Below are 20,282 nucleotides of genomic sequence, written 5' to 3'. Positions count from 1 at the left end.
GCTACGATATACATGAACTGTAAAAAGATCTGTATATTTTAGCTTCGGTATGATTTGCCATACCTCCTTCTGGTGCAACCATTTTGGGTGAGTGAGTATGGTTTTACGCCGCTTTTAGCAATATTACAGCAATATCACGGCGGGGACACCAAAAATGGGCTTCTAACATTGTACATGTTGGGAATCGAACCCGGGGCTCCGGCGTGATGAACGGACGCTTTAACTACTAGGTTATCTCACAGCCCGCAACAATTTTGAACAACATGTGAACCGGAACTATAAATTAGTCAGTAAAAGGTGGACGGCGCAGAATGTTGTCATACGCTGGACTAAGCTAGTGCGATAGTAGATGTTCAAGGCAAACGTATGATGAGTGAATTAGAAATTGCAAATCATCGGCACTATTAGTCACATAGGGAGGAAAACAATAATATTCTTGAAAAATGATATGTCAACATAAGAAAAGCAAGATCTATTGATTCTTCTATATTGTGAATGACAGTGGTTGCTCCTTCGTCACCTGATGAGTGAGTAAGTGAGTGAGTGAGTGGCAGGACGAATAAAGCAATTCAAGGCTCCATGCGTATCATTGAACAGTGAGGAAAGCTTTGCAAAATGAACACAAAAAGTGAGCGACAAATGGAAAACACGGCGTCACAAATCATTAAATACGTTACTGTGAATGAGATTGGGCTTTATTTTTCAGCAACATTCCACCAATATCAGAGACACAAAAAAGTCTTCACATATTTTACCCATGGGGTCTTTGGCGTAAAAAACGTACACTACCAAACCACAGAAAAGGCTACCAAACCCTACAAATAAATGACTGTGAAAACAATGTGAAACAGATGCTTATATGACTCATGTAAAGTAATATATAAAACATATAGCATATATATGTGTATACACGTTATATCCAAGACTATAACAGATGACAGGAGCTATATCCAACATAGACTTTGTGGATGGTGTTCACAGCTCGTTAGAACATGCATTCCTAATACATCTTGGCTGAGCATACTTGGCGACCCGATCAGCTGGTATGTCACTAAACCAACGCATGTTAGATTTTTCTGACGTCAGCAGAGATATGTTTAGGAATCACCAATTTCACATGTTGAGGAATGACACAAGCTACATGTGCTCCAACCTATCCATTGATTCAGTGGCCCCATCGTCAAAAGGCTTCATGGCAATGTCATCCATATGTCTGGCCGTGAGATAATCACTGGATTGTGTGATACTAAGGCCCTGGTAGGAACAGCCAGGTTGTCGGTTATCCTGGTTTATGGTTACGTAGTGATCTGTAACAAACGAAACCATTGTTATCTCTAGTGTCACAGTAACAGACGGTGCAGTGTTAGACTTAAGGTCTTCGTCCAGCCGCCAAGACGTTTTCCCGTACCCTTTTCCGCAAACACCTGGTGTCATGAGTAATTCATTACTAGCTCTTTAGCACTTTGCTCTTTAAACCAAATAGAATCTGTTTCTGGGTTAGAACTGATCTTCAGCAACTCATGTTTGTCTTAAGACGCTAGTAACGGGCTAAGGTGGTGATGCTCGCTGACTTGGTGGGCGCACGTCATGTCGATCACCGGATTGGTCAACTTTTGGCGCTGAAGTGTCCATAGGCCATACACTGTTATTATATGTATACACAAATACATCAGAACACATTTGATTGGTTGTTGTTTGACGCCGCACTGAGCAGTATTCCGGCTATAGGGAGGCTGTCTCAAAATAATCGAGCTTGAAAAAGCCATGGGTTACTGATGACCCCGGCCTTCACGGATCCAGAACACTTCTGAATTATGAAAGCAAAATTATGTGAGATCACAGTGGCATAGATCTTTTTATCAGATTTCATAGACAGTTAACCATCATTTGAATATAAATCTAACTGTTCAGGAATATGTAAACATCTTTTGATACACCCGGTGACATTTCCATTTTTAGATCATAATTACCTTCTTTAAGCACCTTTGCCCGTCGACGTGTCTTGACAATGCAACATGTCAAAATTAAGATGCATGCGGCCAAAACACTCACAGTTGATATTAATGGGATGTTCATTTGCCAGTCGGACCTGATAATGACAATATGGATTTGTTAAATGGCAGTCAACATTGTGTGTGTGTGTGTGTGTGTGTGTGTGTGTGTGTGTGTGTGTGTGTGTGTGTAACACACATGATTTCATAAGCCACGTTGATCAATAAATATCTTTCACAAAAAAGAGTGAGTGGGTTTAGGTTTATTCCGGTTAAATCACGACGGTCTGTAAGTAATCGATTCTGGTCCAGATAATCTAGTGATCAACAACATGGGCATCGATCTACGCAATTGTGACAGAATGACATGTGTCAACCAATTCAACTGATCGCTTTAGTCATCTCTTACGACAAGCATGGGATCCTGAAGATCAATTCTAACCCAGATCTTCAAGGGCAGTTTCCTGAGCAGAACTAATACTGTGGCATATGTCCGGCAATCAAATACTTTATTTGATCTAGCTACATTAATACAGAAATAAGATTTGTGGAAGTTTATGACATACGAAGGGTGTGTTTACAAAAAGAAATATCTATCACATTTCTGCATCAATAGGAAAGAATTTTCACTTCCGGTTTATAGACATGATATTGGTTATGCAATATATAGGAAATCTGCATGATAATTCCAAGCACAGAATAAATGGTAAAAAATATTCACGGGTATTCTGTGATACGAAGTTGTTCATTGCAAATGTTGCAATCAACTTCTTTCTGGCACTGGGATTCAAATCCCCCATCCTTTGTTAAGGTAGAGGCAGGTGTGTCAAGGTCAAATCCTCCTGCTGATGCAAATCCAACCTGATATAAAAGATCAGTCAGCTTACATGTAATTCTTATTAACGAATGCATACAGGAAAAATGAAGGCGTTGAAAAACGGCGATATATATACTCACTTCGGAAAGAAACACAAAACATATGCTAAAGTGTTGAATAAAGAAAAGTGACATTGCATATGAAAAGTGACAAAGAAAAAAACCGACGTCACAGACCTATGGTTTTCGATCATAATAAAGCACAGCAATGGGTATCTGAATATAGAACACACATTGCATCTACTTCGCATTTACTTGTATCTTGTTTAATGTAATTCCAAAATATTATAGTATTCTCGTTTCTTTTGCAATTCATTATTAGAGGGCTCGGTTTTATTTCGATTTGAATAACACATAGTGTGAATAACGATGCATTAATCGGAGTTTTGTACAAGAAAACTCTGTATATGTGTGTTCTCTGTGCGTTAAAGAGAGAATAACTTGAAATATTACCTTCTTATAAGAAAGTTGATTGTTTTCTTTTATCACCTGGAATATTGTGTATCCTACTCGTCCTTCTCCGTTTTCGTCGAAGACACGCACTTCTGTCCCTGCATTATAAATGTCTAAGGTTACGTTCTTCACATTCTCCTTCAGATTTGCAGTTTTAAATTTGTCACAAAGTACAAACCCTCCACAGGAAGAAACCACTGACTTGTTAAAGCCCAGAACAAGAGAAAATGCGGCATTGATTGCAAATGGTACCCAAAGATCAGATTCAAGATGTCGTGAAATTATATCCGGTGTACATTGTGTCGTGTGTTGTTTGTTGAAACTCATTGGATAATGGCATTTCGATTTAGCTTCGAGGTACTCGCGAAGCCAAGGATTCTTAGATTGTTCGACATCAATATCCATGTAGTATTTTTCATAGTCGTCATTCTTAGGAAGCAGCTGAGCAAGTGTCAAACTACCAGTCAGTTGCCTGGTATTCGCCAACACTGCCTCTCTCTTTGACCAGTTCTCGCCACCAATAAAAGCAAATTCTCCAGGTTTACTTTCTACATCAAGAACACTCATCAGCACCGGTGTCACGTGGGATAAAACAAATATGATGACGACTTTTGCTTGGGGGTACTTTCTTAAAGAAGAAACATGACCTAACTGATCACCTCTCTTGTCTGAATTTTTCACACTAATCGATTGAGCAACACATACCCCGTGTTTTTTACCAGCCTCCAAAAGAGCCTTATTTCCCGCCTTTCCATATTCTTCATCCGTGTGGATGATCTGGACATACTTAGAGCCCAGTTTTCTGGCTAGTTCCATGATGGCAGCGGCCTGTTTGTAGTCAGGGGAACACGTTCTCATGAAATGTGGGAAACGTTGCCTGTTGCTAAGGGTTGAGGATGTTGAGGAATACGAAATGTAGATCTTGTCAATTTCTGTCATGACTGTAGAGACTGGAACGCTGACTGAACTCATATAGGGACCAACGTATCCTATAATGTTGTTTCTTATTTGAGAACTGGCAGTTGACGGATCAAGTTGAACCTTGCCACTGCTGAGTTTGATCAGCCTCTCAAAAGTCAGGTACGGGGTGGCACACGTGTCCATCATGACAAGTCCCAGTGTTTTGGTTCCGAGAATGGATCTAAATATTCCCCTTTTCTCGTTGATTGCTTTGACTGCATACACAATGGATTCTACAATGTCAACACTCAGGCCGGTTCGTAACTCACCACAGATGTGAGGCGATTGTCCCTTGTTATGTACAGGAACAAGTCCAACGAGATAGAAGTCCCCTGGCAGATGTAGAATGTGTCCTACACCACTATTATTTGAAACACAAGATCTGCACGTTGCCCCCAATTTACACTGTGCTTGTACAAATCCATGCATTTCAGTGTTGTTGCAGAAATATTTTAGGGTAGATTTCATCAGTTCGAGTGTTCTGTTTACGAAGGTCCCAACCTAAAACAGATAACAACACACATAGAATCAATCTACACAGAGAAATTATTTTTACTCTAACACGGTATTATCTTTTCACACCATCGCACTATGCGGTAAGTGTATTACAAATATAAAGACGCTGGAATGTCTGAAAGAAATGTTTTGCATGGTTGTTACGCTGCCCAGGCTTCTGCCATGGAAATGGAATTTCAGCATCAACGACAGCGAAGACACAGCGCTGGATGTAGCAGTAGAGGCGTCCTGGATACCCACAGGCAAAGCATTGGCATCTGATCTTGATCACTGTGCAAAATATGCACCACTGTGATTAGAGAGACATGGTGTGCACAAGGGGAGCACCATTCAAAGCCCGAATGACACTTGTTCTGGAAGACAGATAGACAATAACCTTGTCGGGTCTTACACAACCAAGCTACACCTGCGAGACGCTCCCCATGTCTTTGCACTTTCACCCCTAGTACATTTGCTACAAATACATAAGCTGATGCAGGCAGAGGTCCCTGCAAACTCTCGAACAGATACAACCGCTACTAGGTGCTGCTTCGTGAATGCATGTTGTCACTGGCTGACGTTGGGAGCTTACGACGTGTTTGACGGTTTCACTAAAGATATGATCCAACTCAAAGCAAGATGGCGCTCTGGTACCTCTAACGAGCGAAACTTTAAATGACAGAGACAACCACTCCCACTCCAGGAAAATAGCATATCTGAAAGTGATGAAGGAACTGGACGACAAATGATCAGTGGAGGAACCGAGTAATGGCAGCGGTTTGTGAAAGGTGACGTTGTTTCAGCTATAACTATGATCCTAAACATTCTTTAACAAGGATAAAAACAATAACACCGGGCAGCAATATATAATCCACTGGCAGAAAATATCCATTGTTTTAAAACTATTGCCATTAATTTCAAACATGTAAGACACAATTTATTTTTTCAATAAAACTACACCACCCCTATTCCCGACTCCCGAATTCCTAAGCCCAAACAAGCTCATCTATCACGGTGTATTTGGCAAACTGTAACTAGAAAACTATGACCATTTCCAGTGAATGTTTTAAGTAATTACCTGGCGGAAACAGAAGTCATGCGTACTGTTGCACGCCTGTAAGTTGTACACGTTGTATGTAGAGATGTTGCCGTCGTTAATATGATGAATTTCCCCATCTTTAAAATTAAATCTCGCGTTGTATGGCCGGAGCTCTTCTTTGAAATCAGTTGAGCAATCAACGGTGAGATTGGAGATTTTGTCAAACACTCTACGTCTTAAATCATCAATGTATGTACCAGAATATAATTCGTTCGCCGCCGTCTTCATAGTTTTAGCGAATGCTGCTGAAGCTAGGAGAAGGTAGTGTACAGATAAGGGTAAAGCATCCTTGTTGACGTCACACTGCCCCGGTGAATTAGATAGTTTTTCCGGATTACACTGAAAATAAGTTTCCAGCCAGTTATTATTTTCTTCTTGTTGTGTCCTCAACGTGTGGTTGCAGTGGAGTTCACTCCAGTATTCTCGGAACCTTTCAGCATCTTCATAAGGTGGGCTAGTTGTGAGAAGTCCTTTAGCTGGGGCATACAACGAATTGTCTCTCTTTACACGTTCAATGTTCAGCGACAGGGACTCTGTGAAGATTATTTGAAACTTTGGCAGTTTAATTCTAAGGAAGTCTAACAGGTTCCTGGCAGTGTCTCGCTGGCCCATAAACACCATACCGATCACCGTGCTCCCTTCAGATGGTTCCAGCATTTCACGGATGTCATTAACTCTCCGTCGTAGATCCTCCGTGCCAACACCTGCGTCGATTCCCATGAAGACCTGGACACATATTTTTAGTTTCTCTGCTTTTTCTTTCAAAGCTTTTGCGCCTGTTTCTCCGTAAACGTCCTTCTCATATACAATCGCTATGTAGTTCCATTGAAGGGACACCATTAGTTGAAGGATAACCTTTAAATAATAGAATAATTAGCTATATTACAGCAATAGCACGGTTGGGAAAACGAGAAATGGAGCTCACACATTGTACACATGTGAGGAATTGAACACCGTTTTTGGATTCTGATTCACCTGCAAATGTACGAAAGTGTAATTTGTATGAAGACGTAAATCATTATCTTATATTTAACTGGTACATATTGTATGCCTGTTGATGGCACGTTGATGTGTTCGTCCATTAATGTTGGATATTTTACCTCTACTTGTACATCATCCGTTTCTATGACCCGGTACAGGTTTTTGTAGATACTCTTGTCAGAGAGGATGGCGGCTGTGGCGGAATAGCTGATCTGCAGCAGACGATCCTCCTCCGGAAGGGAACTCAGCAGACTTGAAACTGATTCAGTCTCACCACTAGTCTCTGGCCCCAATACGCCTACAAAGTGTTTAAACCTCAGATGAACCGCATTAGCCTTGAAGAGGAAGCGTGTTTAGTGTTTGTTCATGAGTGAGTGAGTGAATTTGGTTTCATTCCAGTTTAGCAAAACTTTAGCAATATCACGAAAGGAGACACAAAAAATTGTTTTCACACATTACGATATGCATGGTTGCTGGATACCAATGAAACGTCGGGTCTTCACTGATCGATCAGCTATAGTGGTAGCACCATCAATATTTAGAAAACTAGGAAGACAGTCACACGTAACATCATCAGGATCCCGGGTGACACAGAATTTATCAAAAGCGCTGATGTGTAAATCAGGTGCCAACAGATTAGTGAGTGAGTTGAAATTTAAAGACAACAGGTGTACAGGTACCAGGGAAAATACCTTCAACAGGTGTTGTCACTGCCAGGCCAGCAATAACTAGCTGCTTTATTATCATCATTACTTCATGACTAGGAGAACCATTATAACTGAATGAGCATTGTTCTACTCCCCTTCTCGGGGTGACGCTTTACCTACTGGCCTATCCTACCATCTCTTATGATCATTAGGGAATTCTGTATTAATAACTATTGCAGCTGTGTAAGTTCAGGGAGTACATTTTATTAAAGCAGTGAAGTGATACCATATAGATGATCGGTTGATTCATTGTTGTAAACTCTCAGCATACGCAGCGTCTGGTTCACCGCCTGTGCGGGGTGTCCATTTGTGTTGAATGCATGGAAACCTGGAATCAACAACGATATGTAATTTTTATTTCTAGATATAATAAAATAATAGTGAGTGAGAGTGGTTTTACACGGCTTTAGCAATATTCCAGCAATATCACGGCGGGTGACACAGGAAATGGGCTTAACACATTGTACCCATGTGGAGAATCGAAACCGGGTCTCCTACGTGCCAAGCGAACGCTTTAATCACTATCCCATTGCCTGTCGTGAATTAATAAGGAGTGAGTGAGTGAGATATTTCAGGTTTACTCCATGCTCCGCAGTGTCCAAACTACATGGTCTGTAAATACTTGGGTCTGGAATCGACAATCCAGTGATCTATGCAATTAGGATACGATGACAGGTCAGCGAGTCTGACCACCCATTTCCGACAAGCATTGGTCATACCAGTTCGTACATAACACAAATCGTCAGTAGTGATATGACTGCTAGGCCCTACCCGATGTTCAAACGTAAGATCCATGTGAGTTGGCTGTTACTATCGATATAATGTCATCTAAAATGGCCGAACCCATACACGCTAACCGCTTTGTTTTTTTATTTTATATATTTTGCTGTTGTTGTTGTTTTGGGTTTTTATTGGCTCAAGCATTTGAGCAATGAAGACGCAAAAAGCTGGAGTATTTCTTATTAATTCTGGGCAATGGTTCTGGGTGTATTCGGACATTTATTAGAGACTCCGTGGTGAGTTTACAGTAAACGCTGTCTGTGAGTGGTTAGATACATTACAATCCTACAGGGCACCAACACACTGCAATCTGATCAGCGGCATGTTTAAAAAAAAGCATTTGTCTGCGATGTGCCGAAACTGTCTGGAGTCAATCTGTAGAGACCATTCGCCACACAATTTCTATAATTTGTTGGTTTGTAGTTTAACGCCGCAGTCAACTATGTGGCGACAGGCTGTAAGAAATCATATCTAGACCAAACAATGCAATGATCAACAACATATATATCGATTGCAATACGATTACATACGTCGACCAACTGAAGAAATGTAACCTGGATCTTCACGGGTGTAACCTGATCTGTGGCCTCTATGCCATGGATCATGGCCACCGGTTAACTGTATCGATGACATCTAACCTTTGCTGTTTTGACCTATAAACTATTTAGTAGCAATATCAGTATCAACTTTTATCCCCTGAGAAAAAGTTCACATTTTCCTGTTATTGAAGGAACACGGAAGTTATAACATGTTATCCTCATTTTACAGGCCACCTTTGTTGACTTCGCGTGTCAAGAGCCAATAACAAGAACAAAGCTGTACGAGATCCAAGTGCTGGGTTGCTAGTATGGCTACAATGCATACAGTCTATATTGTAACTGTTATTGGTTTTACACATGGAGCTGAACGAGATAGTGTGTCCCTTTGACAAATAGGTGAATATGGCTTAATCGGCTTAAGATATACAATTTCATATACTGCAATTTGACTAAACGAAGTTTTAAATCGTGGAATATTTCCTAAAACCCGAACATCGTCACCAAAGAAGTGAGTGAGTGAGTTTAGTTTTACGCCGCACTCAGCAATATTCCAGCCATATGGCGGCGGTCTGTAAATAATCGAGTCTGGACCAGACATTCCAGTGATCAACAACATGAGCATCGATCTGCGCAATTGGGAACCGATGACATGTGTCAACCAAGTCAGTGAGTCTGACCACCCGATCCCGTTAGTCGCCTCTTACGACAAGCACAGTCGCCTTTTATGGCAAGCATGGGTTGCTGAAGGCCTATTCTACCCCGGGACCTTCACGGGTCGTCACCACAGAAGTAAGTGAGATGATTTCTTTGAAAGGTTTCATCCTGTCCTGGCGATTGTTTTTGTTTCAAGGATGCAAGTCTCGACCAGACTGTCAGCAAAATGTTTGGTTCCAATAAACACAATTATTTCAACCACAAATACGTGTCTTTTTTTTGTAAAACGGCTCCAAATAGCGTTTTTAAGATTAATCATGTCTTGTGACAAATCGGGGTATTTCGATTTTGAGATAACATATTACATACATAAGAAATTCGAAATGTCTTGCATACTATCGCGATTTTTGCTTGTTTGTCGTGAAAATACCAGAACGCGAGATTGTCCCTTATTGTGGAATTCAGTGGCTGTTATCTTGCAAAATGTGATCTGAACATTATGAAACTATATGTATTTGAATAGTAATTTGTGATTAATCATTTACTGATTTTGCAGAAAATATATCCTCAGACATTCTCTACAGAAACATTCGTCGAGAGGTTGTCATAATATGTTAACTTGATATCTTATTGAAGCTTAAATGACGGAATGCAGTTCTGAGCCCCCGGCTGAAAACTGTGTGAGTGTTGTTTTACGCCGCAAAACCACGACGGGAGACACCAGAAATGGCCTTCACATATTTTACACATGGGAGACGTGGAACTCGGATGACGAGCAAACGCTATAACCACTAGGCTACCCAGGAGGCGAATAAACGACTTTTATTGACTGAAGCACTTGCAACTGTACAGGTAGACTACCATCTCATCCCACCAGGTACCCATAAACAATGCGTAATGAACAAGGCTATATGTCAAAAGCCACTTGCATGTGGAGATAGGACTTCTAAAATGAGTTACAGTGTTTGGACGGGAGCCGTAAATATAATGCACAACACTCACCAAACTTTTTTCCAGGAATATAGTTTCCATCGTTCAGGCGCCTGAAGAACCATCTGGCTGCTTCATACAACTGCATGGATTCTGTGCTCATCGCTCGACAATCCGCCCGGACACTCTGGACTCGAAATAGTCCACCCAGGATAAAATCTCCGGGCATTTTCACTTCGAAATCCAAAGACATCACCACATGTACAGATGCAAGGAAATTCAGTATTTGCCAAACACGACTCATTTTAGGGCGACAGGAAGACGATCGTCAACGCACGACGTGACAAAATACCGCCTTGTCGGTAGATACGCCTGCAGCATAACATGCGGTTAACTGATTGTATTCAAGGAAGTAAAATAGGTTGGGTGACGAGTCTCCACGCCTGAATGGAAGGATTCAGGTGAACAATTCACCTGCGTGTGTGAAACGTGTATGACTGTTATAGTGTGTTTAAACAGGAAAACCCACTGGAACATAGCCTAAGTGTGGTGCTGTGTTTCCTTGCCCTTGTTTGTCCTTTCCAAACAACGGTTGATGTAAGGACTGTTTATACAATTTATTTAATTTCCCGGGCAATGGTCACTGTTACCGGTTCTTCTAGCAATGACATTTAAATTCAAGCAAGTGAATACCCGTGGAAATCAGTTCGAATTGGTCCTCAGATACATGTGGTTGTCGACTAAAGGGAACAGGACGGTAAGACTGATTCAACAACTGATTCTCAAGATGTTAATCACTGGATTGTCTGGTCCAGACTATTTACAAACTGCTGCCACGTAGCTGAAATATTGCTGAGTTCTTCTTTGCGCAACGTTCTAATCAACTTGGGATGGGATTTTATGACGCTTCTATCGCTAGTCCAAGCCTTGTCACAGTGGGTTACACCAGCCGTGGATCTTTACATATATCATGAGGTATTGTCCGTTTGGCTCAAAATCGGACTAACAAACATATAATACTCAATGAAGCCTTGGTCATAATCAAAACAAGAAACCAACTCAGAGTAATATTTATAAGGTCAGGTGCACACGTGTGCCTGTTGAGGAGCCACACCTATACATATAATTATGGTGTATGTAATGTTTGCGCCACTTAACATCCATAACATTTTAGTAACTGATTGTTGTATATATTTGTAAAGATATCACGACGCAGATGCTGTCATGCTGGTAAGGTATACATGTATATTAATCATGCAAGTTTGTTTTACAGTCAGCGAGTGAGTTAATATTTAACGTCACATCGGCAATATTGCAGCCATATCGTGACGAGAACAATTTAATTTATGGCAATATTAGAATTAATAAATTTAGAACATTGTTTCACAGAATGATATATGTTTCATTATATGACATTATAGCATCAAACCGACATACGGTGGTGCAAACCTCTGTGAAGATCCGGGTTAAATTTGCCTTCAGCAACCCATGTGTATCGGCCAGACTCGCAGCATCGGTTGATGCATGTCATAGTATACCCTATTCCGATGCTCATGATGTCAATCACCAGCTTGTCCGATTAGGTTATTTACCGACCGACGTCATACGACAGGGACATTGTCCGCCGACACAACAAACAAACACTACTGCAATGTTAATCGACATGAGTTGATTTTGTATTCCTTTGTAATGCAAGCTTTAAGGGTCACTGGATCATCGGATTGTTCGGATTATTCACACACCGCCGCCATACATTGCTGAGTGCAGCGTTAAACAACAAAACATCAAAAGTTAACTGTTTGGGAAGCATTCATAAAATCTCGTTAGCGCTTGCCATGTTCATCAGTTCATCTGTTAGCACAGACTGAACTCAGGTACGGGGCCCAGTGGCTAGCACAGTTGTTAAAGAGGCCACCAAACGCGTGGGATGATTCGCCGCAATGTGTGAAGCCTTTTCGACTTTGCTGGAATATTACAAACGTCAGCATAGGACGCACTGTCACAAATATTTTTGTGGAGTGCAATACTGCAGTGATAAGGCGTCTGCCTATCACACTGAAGGTCCCGGTTCGATCCCAGGTGGAGGTACCTAGGTTCGCATCCCGAAGGGAGCACGTGGGTAGTATGTTTGGGCGGAAACTTAGATCGACGAGGCCTCAGTTCACCCAGCGGTATAATGGGTACCCGTGAGGATATGAGTGCCTAGTTCATTGCGCCTGAAAGGCAGCGCGGGTGGGGATTCCCCAGGGAGTTGAAAGCGTATCGGAAAGTACAATACTGTTCTATGACCGGAGTAAGAAATGTACGTAGCGCCGTGAGCAGACAATGTGCCTGAATATGAGCGCCCTACAAACGGACTATTACTATTGTGAGTAAGTCAACAATCAGGACTGGCTATAAATATATCCAAAATGAAAAAGACAATATGTTAATAAGAGTGTCGATAAACTGCCATGAAGAAAAGAGATTAGTAGGATGTAAATACTGTGCACATGGCCACGAGATGTGATCAGAGACGATACCAGCACCTTCGGGATAAACGGCGCGTCATGCAAGACGTTGAGTCTGAGGACGCAATCTCAACAGCTGCCAGCAATTAACTTAAACACATGTATCAGATCTACGTGGCAGGTAGAACATGCGGTTTTTTAAACGTTAATGTGGTTTCCTTTTACACATTGTGTTTATGCAGAATACTGATTTTTATTAATACAATGGGTGGCTGAAAAATATTTAAAAATGGCTGACAAAACACCATTAAAAAATTGCATGTAAATAGCACAGTAACGTCCATGCTAACAGGCTCCATGTGAACCACAGATAACCTGGTAGTATCACTGTGCAAACGACACAGTGACACATTATATTTAGTTACTTAAGATCCGTATTGATCCGGGTTAGAACTGATCTTCTATAACCCACGCATTTCTTAAGAGGCGGCTAACGGGATCGGGTGGTTAGACTCGCTGACTTGGGTGATACATGTTATGGTATCCTAATCGCGTAGATCGATACTCATGCTGTCCATCACTGGATTGTCGCGTCAAGACGCGATTAATTGCAGATCGCCACCATATAACCGGAATATTGCTGAGTGCGGAATAAAATTAAACTCACTCACTAACTCTGTTACTGAAACTGGGCAGCTGACAGTTGCTCTACAGTCAATCATATGGACATGGAGTCAGTTGAAGACATGATCCTTTGTTTGTCGCTGATTGGAATGCGGTTCAAGCACTCGATCGTCATGTCTAAACTATGGGTGCAACTACCCAAATGAGTCCAAGATGTAAATCCGATTTCGGTGTTTCCAGCCATGATGTAAACGTGACAGAAAACAATAGTCACTCACTCTTTTGCCATAATTAAAAGGAGAAACGAGTTGAATTCCAGTAGCTCCCGGGACTGCCCGTAATGCTACCGATACATCATCATAGGTGAGTCCTCTTTCGTTGACAGTTACAACCTTCGTCCACACATGGACCAAACTTTCATCAATCACCTTCTAAGAATTAGAATCAAAGTTTAAAGATATTAATCGATGCCGTTGAGTATTTGCCTAAACACGGCGGCCTAAAAGAGTAAATTTATCCTGTCATTCAGAGTGCATTATTTCGGAGCATGATGTTGTCAATGAGGGGTAAAACTCAAAACGAACAAACAGAGTAGACGAAACAAATTATTCCCAGACTGTGCGTCATTCATTCGGTATATGGTTGCCGACCATGCAAAGTAAGTAGTTATTCCTCCTGACGCACCGAACAGAACAAATATAGCCACTATGATATTTATTGTTTGATCAGAGAATGTGGCATATGTGAACATAAAAGAAAATGCCACATACGAGTCCAATTCATTAACTGAGGTAGAAATGGGCCTAACGTTTGACACGAATGATAAAATCCTGAGGACTTTCTTCTTGGCTTGATCCCAAAGCCCCACAAAATTCGTAGAATATAAAATTTACAGAGCACCGCAAACGTAACCTTATTTCAGGTGTTACCCTCAACACTAACAAACAAGTAATGCAGGAAGGACCTTATTTATCTTCACAAATAAGAATTTTCAAGCAAGGAAAATTTTGACCGTGTGGAATATCCAAAAAGATTTACACGAATGTTTTCAAAGTCAGAAATGTACCCTTCCCCATTATGTCGAAACATTTCAACCTGTGCCTACCATTAGGGACCGTCTATAGTTTATGGATAACGGGGTGATGGTGATTTTTATACATTTAGTATGACCACCTTGAAATTTATGAACAAAGTATGTAACACACACACACACACACACACACACACACACACACACACACACACACACACACACACACACACACACACACACACACACACACAAATGTTCAATAGTCGTCAAACAATCACCCTATTTCCATCGATTTACCCACCCACCTGATTTAGAAATATGGGAAAACTGTAAAAGAAATGTGCAGATTCTGCTTCATATTTACATATACATGTATACTTAAAATTCAGAACGAAAAGTAATCACTATAAGACTGTATAGCAATAGGGATGATGTCAGTTCTCTTAGTATTCCAGCGGCTACATGAGTCGTTTACATCTAATGTACTGCCGAGCTTGTTTTTATTAAGACTCAAAAGGTCAATTAGTTTTGCTGTAAATTAGTTTGATCAGAGTAGCAAAGCTTTAGAAAGGATTTAGTTCAGACATAGCGAGTCTTTTTTCTAATCATTTTTCACTGACACTATTATGCCCGATACAGTACTCAACTTTGATTTGAACCGTAGTTAATATCCCTGATTCTTTGCCAGGTGAGCAGTGAACATCACTTTGAATTCGGATGTATTGGCGACGGACGCCACTTGTGAGCAGAAAAGGATACGCTCACCTCACAAATGAACACCTGACATCAGAAATCTTTGATCGTGATTCATTATGCGCAATGGGAATTTACGCTGCTTTGAAGCTGAGCAAGCTGCTGTAACTGGGCATTTATAAACACCACCAAAGACGTTTGGGTTCACCCCTACCAATCACTAACTTCAACGTACTGGAAACATCAAACTCTTCTCCTCTGAAGACGGCGAAGTCTGTTCCGTAAGGCTTCAGTTTTTAAAGATTCAGAAGGAAACCTTACAATAGAAAAAATCCATAAAGAACAGACACTTAACAGCGAATTTTATTGGTAAAAAACATTTAACGGTCGCATATCACACGTGTTATGGATTCAATGCATGGGCTACTGGACATTCTCCGTATATTTGGTCTCGTCAGACTTCCAGCTCTTCTCAAACAAGCATTATCTTGCAGGCATTATTAACAAGAGTCATCACAAGATGACATATCCCCCCGGGCCCCACATATTTGAAAGGACAAGTCATTTGACAGTTACTTGATCGTTTCCATGGAAATCATGAAAAATATAAATGCCATATTTCTGTAAACAGCAAAGGGCACCACTTCCAGATCTGTCTCATATACCTGCCAAGACCTGTTGAAAGATATCAAATGGTTTTCAAGTTATGCTCCTGAAACGAAGCCCATCCTTCCCTTTTGAGCCTAAGTCTGAACTGTTTCCATGGAAAAGAAAATGCAGAAAGATTTGCTGAAAGATATTAAGAAGTTTACAAATTGTGCTCCGGAAACAGACCCCTTCGATCTCTTCTGAGACTAAGTTCGAATCGTTCCCATGGAAACCAAGAAAAATCAAAATGACAAAATCTGCAAGTAGCAAATGGCACCACTTCAACATCTAGATCTGTGTCATATATCTGCCAAGAACTACTGAAAGATATTAGGAAATTTCCAAGTTAGGCTCCGGAAACGAAGCCCATCCCTCCTTTTGAGATTAACTCCGAATCGTTTCCATGTAAACAAGAAAAAATACAAAAAACAACAAAAACCTGTAACTAGCAAAAGGCACTAGTTTGGGGTGTGCCTCACACATCTGCCAAGTTTTGCAGAAAGATATGAAGAACTTTTCGAGTTGTGCTTCGGAAACGAAGTCCTTTCCTCCTCTTGAGACTAAGTTCGAATCGTTTCCATGGAAACCCGGAAGACTAAAAATGACAAGAATCTGCAAATAGCAAAAGGCAACCCTTTGGGGTTATCTCACATATCTGCCACGTTTTCCTGACATATATTCATAAGTTTTTGAGTTGTGCTCTGGAAACGACACACAACTCTCACTTTTGAGACTAAGTACGAAACGTTTCCATGGAAACCGAGAAACTAACAAACCACAAAACCTTGTAAATAGCAAAATGCACTTTAGGGTTCTGAATGATATAGCTACCAAATTTTACCCCAAAATATTGAATGTTTTTTATTTAGCTATACTCCGGAAACAAAGCATACCCCTTCCATTAGACTAAGATCAATGGAACAATGGAAAAATACACAAAAAATAAACATAAATGCCAAAAATCTGTAAACAGCGAAATACACCATAGGTTCAGTTTATTTATCTACCAATTTTGGTCTAAAAATATTGAACGGTTATGCTCTGGTAACAAAATGATTACGGACGGACGGACAGAGAGACGAGGCGTCGACTATATCCCCCGCATTACATGTCGGGGGATAACAAATGATGACATATTTCTCCTATGGATTACCTTTAAAGCACACCAGCACATTGGCAGAAGGGTGTTGACCTCCGAGTGGAGTTTGCTGACAAACGTTCATCCCTGACCTGTAGTTACACTTCAGTCATCCCCTGCATAATGTCATATTAAATTATCTGTCAGACAGCAATAAATGTTTAAAAAGTGCAATAATATGCCGATGATTTCAGCAACTGCACAGTCGTAATACTGGGTGAATAATTAAGTAAATCAAATCAACACTCAATACATACGCTTTCCAAGTCTTTCTGACGTCTACCAATTATTCCAGCCAGAACGTGTACTAATCCCGTAATAAACCCCCTGAAGCTGAAGCCCCAAAGCTTCGTGTGTACTGTAACACATATGATAACATTGTGTGAGATACATGATTTGTCATTCCGATCCCACAGACTTTCACAGACATTTCAAGGATGGCATTGCAGATCAAGCAATTGGTTTCGCTTGAGGCAAGATCTACACCTACAACGACGCGGATAAACCTGATCGAAAAGCAACCACGGAGCATTTGTTCCCATCGTTTGGAGATAATACCCACACACTTTGATGTCTATCGATTGACATGAAAGGTGATGATGAACCCATGCAGGCTCTGACATTAACACTAACCACCCCCAAAGCCTTTAAAAGATGCAATCTCGCCCATGCTTCATAATCAGTCACTTACTGTTGGAGACACCCATTTATACGCGTTTCTGCAGCTTGCCTACAGCATGACACTCCCCGGACATGGGTCATTACGAAGCCTAGTCCGCTGTAAACATCCTAATTGACGGTATTTTACTTTAACACCACCATATGTCAGGGGACTCTTTGAACTAATGGAACAGGATACTTAACAAAGATGTATTTTGATCATTCGGGATGCTTGATCGGGACAGAGATGGTGACATGATATATGGAAAGCTATGATATGTCAACTAAACTACACTGGAACATACTCAGGTGAAAAAAGCCTCTGTTGTATTCTACGAGTGATCCTATGAGACATTTACTGAAGCTATGGTTGTTACGTAATAAGTTGTTCACTGGTCACGGGCGGGGCAAGGGTACATGAACCCATTGACCCCGAGGGACCAGTGAACAATGTATTTATCTCACTGAACACTTCAATGTTAATTTGAATTGTTTGAAGCATGGGTATGGGTACACTTCAGCCAACCTGTCTGAATCAAAAGCTTCTTGCATCTTGCTGCTTTTCCAGCAGGTATTGTCTTAGTAAAATGGCCGCGGTATAATTCCCCTTCTTAATATAAACAGATTACATTTCGACGATTTATCAAAATCTATTCATTGGAATGCGAGGCAAATCTTTCTGTAGCCACCGATAGATTTTGCCGACGACACAAGAAAAAAGAAATTTAATGTTTTCTCCCTTCCATCGATTTACATTCGCAAAACATCGGTAATGTCCGTGCATCATGTGTGATTCAAGTACCGAATGAGTTGCTATTGGCAGCGGTGTAAGTGGGATGCATTGAAAATAATGGAAGATCGCGTAGCCAATCAGAAAACGACATATTTATATGTGCAAGGTAGTATAAATATGTATTGTATGTATTTTATTGTAAGTGAAAACACTCACTTGGTATTGTAGGCTACGGTTGCTGTTGATACTGTGGATACCATGGCCATACTTTGTATTTCAAGTTATGATATATTTGTGTATACGCCTCAAATACCCAAGTTTGTTTCATACGTGCATGTGCCATTTGTTGCACTGTTTATGTTAACTGTAATTATGATGGTCTTAAATATGATAAATGAAGATGAAAATAAACATGCAATAATCTTTTCTGTGAAACAGGGATACGAGCAATTTTACATTAATCCTTCATAGCAATGAATTGCCATAAAAATGTATCTCGATGACAATTCTCGGTGTTTTAGGTTATATTCCGTTGAACCAAATGCTCTGCTTTGCAATTTGATAAACTCTCTGCTCGTATATGGTGATTATTCCACGACACTGATTGTAGTAAAGGGGGTCTCTACCAGTGGTGGTCTGATTAACTGAAATAATCGAAGACTGGTCGCAATGACTAAACGACTGAGCAATCGATCATGATTTCTCAAAATCGACAGGCAAATTTGGAACACTTGTTTGCATTAACAATATTTTTCACAAGGTTGGCCTTGTCTGTTTCGTTCCATAAGCACTACAATCTCGTTCCAAGTCACCATTGAATTTATCTTAGTGACTCCAGGAAATTTATAATCCTAATGTACTAGTCATCCTTAAAGGTGTGAAGTTTGAAAAAAGCCCGAACAACTATGATTTTTCTTCGTGATTTGTCGTGCATTAACAAACATAATCAGGAAAATTTGACAAAGAAGCTATCCAATTATTTTCGATAATTGATCGGTTGTATGAAACTAGATTTTAAGCAGTCCCCTACACTAGTCGCTACCACTAAAACAGGTCTTGATAACTGTCAACCATCCAGAAGATGTTATTTCTGGACTTGAAGACATCTGCAACATGATTAAAACAGGATGAGCAGGCTGACGATCTAGGAAATATCCCCAAGACCAAGACTTAGGTCTGTCTTTATAATTGCACGTGTTATTGATCACTGACATGTTCCAGCGTAGTGGCCCTGCTGTCCGATGCCTTCATTTCTGACTTTAGAACTAGCATCTTAGCACCTTTGCGTCCCTTGCGGGGTGAAACGGTATTGTGTATATGCACCGTTTGTATGAAATATGGAATGTGCATGTATGCGCAGCTTCCCTTGTCAGATCCACCCAATAAGGCAATAAGTAAACTGACTGCCTTTTAGGAAGTGGTCAAATGGGTTAGATTGTATGTGGTGATGATTACGTGCCTCACTTGTAGAAGGAGTCTCAACCCCAAAAAGAACCAGCACCTGCATTTTACTGAGAAGTGTATTCTGAAAAGAAAGTGAAATGTACAACACTTGACATGTTTTTTCGCAGCTTTCGGCAGAGGGAAACGTGACCATTTCTAAGAAGGGTACACAAAGTACCTGATCTTGACTTCATGTTGTCAAATAGGACCCATATCCGCGTCTCTGGTTACATAGAAATGGTGAACATGTAAGGCCAATAGGTATCCTGCCACATCAAGATGACATTGCGGGAATAACAATAAAGATCAGATGTTATTCACGTCTTTGGATGAACCGATTCTTCAAACATTATATGTATCTTATGTGGAAAGTGAATTCTGTATGCTCCTCTAGC

At 40.7% G+C, this 20,282-nt stretch overlaps 1 protein-coding gene across 1 annotated transcript; it reads right to left on the bottom strand.

The window, feature by feature from the left end:
* Positions 1-677: 677 nt before the first annotated feature.
* Positions 678-10,851, bottom strand: LOC137272877 (uncharacterized). Its single transcript, XM_067805291.1, has 8 exons — positions 10,538-10,851; positions 7,789-7,890; positions 6,975-7,153; positions 5,854-6,729; positions 3,321-4,781; positions 2,713-2,852; positions 1,971-2,089; positions 678-1,307 (listed from the first exon to the last, which is right to left on the bottom strand). The coding sequence occupies exons 1-8, from the start codon at positions 10,767-10,769 to the stop codon at positions 1,138-1,140; spliced, it is 3,279 nt and encodes a 1,092-aa protein (XP_067661392.1). The 5' UTR covers positions 10,770-10,851; the 3' UTR covers positions 678-1,137.
* Positions 10,852-20,282: the final 9,431 nt, after the last annotated feature.

This window comes from Haliotis asinina, chromosome 2 (assembly GCF_037392515.1).
Source record: "Haliotis asinina isolate JCU_RB_2024 chromosome 2, JCU_Hal_asi_v2, whole genome shotgun sequence".
Classification (NCBI taxonomy): Eukaryota; Metazoa; Mollusca; class Gastropoda; order Lepetellida; family Haliotidae; genus Haliotis; species Haliotis asinina.
Note: the sequence above shows the minus strand (reverse complement) of the source record. Positions and strands in the feature narration are given on the sequence as shown.